Source organism: Neltuma alba, unplaced genomic scaffold, assembly GCF_004799145.2.
Source record: "Neltuma alba isolate B1F8T4 unplaced genomic scaffold, ASM479914v2 tig00005966_pilon, whole genome shotgun sequence".
NCBI classification, from domain to species: Eukaryota; Viridiplantae; Streptophyta; class Magnoliopsida; order Fabales; family Fabaceae; genus Neltuma; species Neltuma alba.
Window position 1 is genome coordinate 110,534 of NW_021634298.1, and position 5,402 is coordinate 115,935.

Sequence of the window (5,402 nt, forward strand, 5' to 3'; positions counted from 1 at the left end):
CCAGAGGGATTAATACTTATTATAAGACGAATTAATTAATTGTTTGGACTTTATTTTGACTTGGAAGTTTAGAGTTCATTCCAAACAAGAGATTATGAAGCCTTTTTTTTTTTTTGGCAGAAAGCATCTCTCTATAACATGACGTTTCTAATCAAGTCTCACCCTTCAGTTTCCTGTACTTTGAGCTCTGTTTTGTATCGAACTTTAATTGCTCTATTTTTCTGTGAGAAAGTGTGAGAGTTGATGCGAAAGGTGAGAACTGAGAGGGAGAGTCGATGGAGATGAGAGAGATGAAGGATAAGAGGGGAAGAAAGAAGAAAGAGATAGGAAAGATGAGATAGTTGATCATAAAAGGAATTAGAAACCAAAGTTGATTCTTTGGTTTGTGTCAATTTTAAACACGATGGGCAATGATAATTCATTGTTTCAAAAGCAATGCGATTAACATTGAGGCATTTCGATGTAGGGATAACGTTAAAAAGAAATACTACATTTAATTCAAAATATAAGATATAGTTTGAAGTGCAAATTCCATATTACAAACTAAATTTTATGTTTAGAACTAAGAATAGTAAATTATAGGAACCAAATCAACAAATGATGCAAACTACACAAACCAAAGAATCAACTTTACCTATAAAACCATTCAATTACGGCAGCTACAATACCCTTTTTTTCAAATAAAAAGAATATTTTTTAGTTATCTATGCATTATAAAAGTAACATGGATAAATACAAACCTTGATACAAAGTCAAGTAGAATAATCCAAAATTCCAAATCTAAGTATCTAACAACAAAAAAGACATAAGATGATTGATTAAGTACATTTCTCTCATATCTCCCAAGTCATGTTTACCGAGCATCGATTGAAGTAGTAGTCATAGCGTTTACTGAAGGATCTCCCGATGATGAAGACTCTGATTGCTTTATTTCATAATTGAATAGGAAAGCAGGCTTGTGAGGTGAGGGTATACTTACTTCATTGCCAAGCATGAAAACAACGTCTAACATGGATGGTCTATAGAAGGCACTTTCTTGTACACATAAGAGCCCAATTTGTGTACACCTTAGGGCTGTGTCAAGAGGATATGATTTGCCAAGTGTTGAGTCCATTATGTCCAAGGCTTTTCCTTCTTTCCATAAGTCCCACACCTGCAAATTAAGTGAATGCTATATTATTACTTCAAAACGTGGCACCAAATTCAATAAAATAGGTTATGAGAGGAGATGGAAAAGATCAATGATTATGTTTAAATTTCACTATTATAGTCTTATTTGGTTACCTGCCCAATCAAATTTAGGGATGATCTTTCTTTATCACAATAGGTACTTCTCTTGCCACTGATAATCTCCAGCAAAAGAATACCAAAGCTAAAAGCATCAGACTTCACTGAATATTGTCCTATCATTACATATTCTGGAGACATGTAACCACTGGAATAAGAAAAATAGTTACAACATTGTTATGAAACTCAATTGTTTTGTTTTAGAATATGTGGAATAGTTTTGTCCTTACTATGTTCCAACAATTTGTCGCGTTTTTGCTTCGAGTTGATCCTCACCAAATATTCTAGCCATGCCAAAATCTGAAATCTTGGGATTCATTGTAGCATCTAAAAGAACATTGCTAGCTTTAAGGTCTCTATGAATTATTTTCAGCCTTGAATCTTGATGAAGATATAGAAGACCTCGAGCAATTCCAAAAATAATATGAAAACGTGTGTCCCAATCTAATGACATTCTATGATTTGAGTCTGCAATGAACCATAAAATAATTAACATTGTAAATGATGGAAAGCTAATCTAGTTCGAACACATACACAAATCAAGTATATGATACAATAGGCATTCAAGGCTATAAAATTTTAATTTATATGCAAGAAATAACATTTTCAAGAATCTTATCGAGCTTCGATTCCTACAAACTCATTGGAATTATATAGAATTCCTGTAATTGTGAAACGTTAAGTATAAAAAAAGTAGCACTTACTGGTTACACATTCCTATAGCTGTCTTTGATACATATTAATGAAAATGAATACTGAGCCCTTTCAAAGTACTGCTTCTAAATATTTGCATGATTTGACATGAATACGTTAGAAATCTTGAGTATATTCCAAATTTGATGATTTGAAAAAAAAAAACTATGCATATAAATTTTCACAGTTCTCTAATTTATTGAGGGATGTTAATTGAAAGTGTGATATCTGAAAGCAACATTAGTCTAAAGAAAGAGAAGGAGAAGAACACGCACCAAAGAGAAAGAAATCCAAGCTTTTGTTGGGTAGGTATTCATATATCAACATCCTTTCTCCCTTATGAATGCAATAACCAAGTAATTTTACAAGATTCCTGTGTTGTAATCTTCCAATCACCTTAATTTCATTCTTGAACTCTTGAGTTCCTTGTCTAGAACCTTGAGACAATCTTTTCACTGCTATATCTAGTCCATTATCTAGTAAGCCCTGAGATATCATAAGATTCATGTCATGCTATAACCAATATGAGATAAATATAATAAGTGGGCTTATTACTCCCATGCTATTTATTGGTGTGCAAGACAATCTGCCTCAGAGTTCCATGACATGACCAATTGCAGGGCAACAGGATTTTTGAACAGTTCACTTACCTTGTATACAGAACCAAATCCACCCTGCCCTAGTTGATTCTCATTTGAGAAATTGTTTGTTGCAGTCATTATGGTTTTGATGCTGAAAAAAGATAAGCTTGGTTGTTCTCCATCTTCAGCATGTCGTTCTTTATTTGTTGGGGAATCTAACTCTAATTCTTCTTCTGCAACTTCATCTGAGATTAACAAAAACAAGAGGTGAAGTGTCTGTAAGAACATTTGAAAATATAATATCAAGAAGGGGGAAAAAAACAAAGCATTTAACCCTTTATCCAAAAAAAAAGTTATTTCAAGATTAATGCTTGAAGAATTAGATGACCATGCTCCTCTAGCGTTTTTGCTATTTTAACTAGTTAATTAGCAAAGATTTTTGAGCCCTTCATGGCTACTAATCAATTATCATTGACTTTTGACTTTTGAGCACCCAACATTTCGGATAGGTTTGGGAATAATATCGGACCCAGAATGCCAGCCCAAATTTATAGCAGAGAAAAGACGAGTAGGACGTGTGAGTTGGCAATAGAGGATGCGTCAAGCGGCTAAACTAATGCGTATGAGGTGGAACTTGCTGAGATTGCGATGTCATTCTTGTTTTCTTATTTACCTTGATCAATGTGTTAGGCAGCAAAACCGTGATTAAACAAGTAATTTTGTCTTAAAAACATCTAATACAGCTGTAATCAATAAAAACACGAAGGTTTCGATCAAATTCTTTTGCAAAATCATTAACAAATGTGACTTTATTGTTCATGTACTTGACAAATACAACTTATATCCTTAACAAAAAAACCAAGGAGACAACTGAAACGAAGCAGAACAAATTAAGGGACAATGGCGGAGAAACATATAAAACTGCATATAGGTACGAAATAAATTGACTAAATAATGACTTCAGGTTCTAGTAAAAAAGAGTCATTATTAAGTGAAAGAACATCCAAATTACCAACGACAGGGAAGTCAGACATGAAATGAAATAGTCACCTCTTGTTTTTCTCTTCCGAGTGCAATATACAGATAAGGTGGTGAGAATAGCAATCAAACCGACACAAGCCATTGCTATTCCCACTTTCCCAGGCTTAGAAAGCTCTCCTTTTGATTTTCGGGCATATTTTGCTGGGAAGAGTTGGAAGAAAAAAGTCATAACACAGAGCACAAAACAGAGGAGGAAAAATAAATAAACAAAGAATTAAAATATTGTAATTACCAAGTTCAGTGGCATCAACACGAACGTATAAATCATGGCCTTCTCACTTAAACCATTGTGTCCGTCAAAGTCCCATGCCAAGCTAAGCACCCACTTCCTCCATTTCTCACATCTGCAGCTGCATAGGCATTACAGGAACAGTTTCTCAAGCACTCTCGTTTACATTCTTCCATACTCATATTCATATTAACATTTGCGAAAGATGTATCAGGAATTTTAACCCTTTCTACTGTGACAAAGCCTTCTCCATTATTCCCGCACATGGATGGCCCTTTCTTCCTCACACAACCCTCTGTTCGATGGAAATGTTGATACCAATCTGTTGGATTTTTGGGTTCAAACCCAGGTAGGCAGAGACACTTGAAGTACGCGTAGTCATGAGAGTCACAATTTCCATTGGCCCCACAGGAACCATAGACATCACAATCCCCTTTTGGACCATACCAGTATCGATTCCATTGTTTCTTATTAGAATCCCATATCAGTACTTGAAAAGATCCAGATTGAAGAACCATCGCATGCACAATGATTGTCTTGTCAAAAGTGTTATATCTAAACCCAACCTCATTATCATCATCCAAGATGGTTATATTGAAATCAGTTGCCATTGCTTGCTTCATAAACGGATTGCCAATATAGTTCGCCGTTGAAGGATCCAATACGCCACCATGGAGCGTTATTATTGTACAAGAACAACTGAGATTTCCCACTAGCATTAAACCTAACAGAGAAGCTTCCTGTTCCAGGATCATCCTCGGTCTTCCATGACTGCAAGAACTGACTCTGACCAGTTCTTTTGTTTACTCCAATTCTGGCATACGGAAGCAAGGTATCGGTAGGATGATCAAAGCTCTGCCAGATGACAGTTTTGGAGTCATTTTGAATCAAAACGAGGTTACCAAAATCTGTGAGTTGAGCCATAACTTTTGTACTTCGAACAGTGACAGAAACATTCGTAGACCAGATGGGTATGTCGGAATAGTTACCATGAAGAACCAGATTTCCATCTGAGCTGATAGAGAGAACTCCAGAGGTGTCATTCATGGGATTGTCTCTGTTTGAAACCCAAACAACAGTCTGCTCTGGCAAATTGTAGTACCAAATTCCCACGTAGCGATGGTTTGATTTGCCTGGAGCGAAGAACCCAAGAGCAAACTTATTTTCTGTAGAAATGAGAAGATCACCATCACTTAGAGGTTTGTCAGTGGTTATGATATCAGAAGCTGCACAAAACAAGAAGCAGTGATGGATTATGACAGACAAAATAACAAGTTCATTTGCTGCCATGTTTAACTATCATGGGACTTGGTCTACCCCTAACTTCACCAAGAACCACAAAGCCTCGCTCCGTAGATGGCGAGCCTTGTAAGTGCTAGTTTAAGAGGCTGGGTTTTTTCCTGCAGCTAGGATCGCAGTATCCTACGCATGCTTGCCTTCGCTTAAGAAACCCCAAAATCAGCATAGACAAAGCCGGGCAATGGCCTCAATATATGGTACTACTCCTTCTGCCTTACACATCATATGAACGAACCAGAAAGAGCTACGTACAAAAGGTTCTTTACCAAGCT

At 36.1% G+C, this 5,402-nt stretch overlaps 1 protein-coding gene and 1 pseudogene across 1 annotated transcript; both read right to left on the minus strand.

The window, feature by feature from the left end:
• Positions 1–687: 687 nt before the first annotated feature.
• LOC114749151 (receptor-like serine/threonine-protein kinase SD1-7) lies at positions 688–3,704 on the minus strand. Its single transcript, XM_028937643.1, has 6 exons — positions 3,612–3,704; positions 2,631–2,806; positions 2,256–2,466; positions 1,518–1,755; positions 1,285–1,435; positions 688–1,153 (listed from the first exon to the last, which is right to left on the minus strand). Exons 1-6 carry the CDS (start codon positions 3,682–3,684, stop codon positions 854–856), a joined length of 1,149 nt encoding a protein of 382 aa, XP_028793476.1. The 5' UTR covers positions 3,685–3,704; the 3' UTR covers positions 688–853.
• A 177-nt stretch (positions 3,705–3,881) lies between these two features.
• On the minus strand, positions 3,882–5,121 carry LOC114749155 (G-type lectin S-receptor-like serine/threonine-protein kinase RKS1; annotated as a pseudogene).
• Between the last annotated feature and the right edge of the window lie 281 nt (positions 5,122–5,402).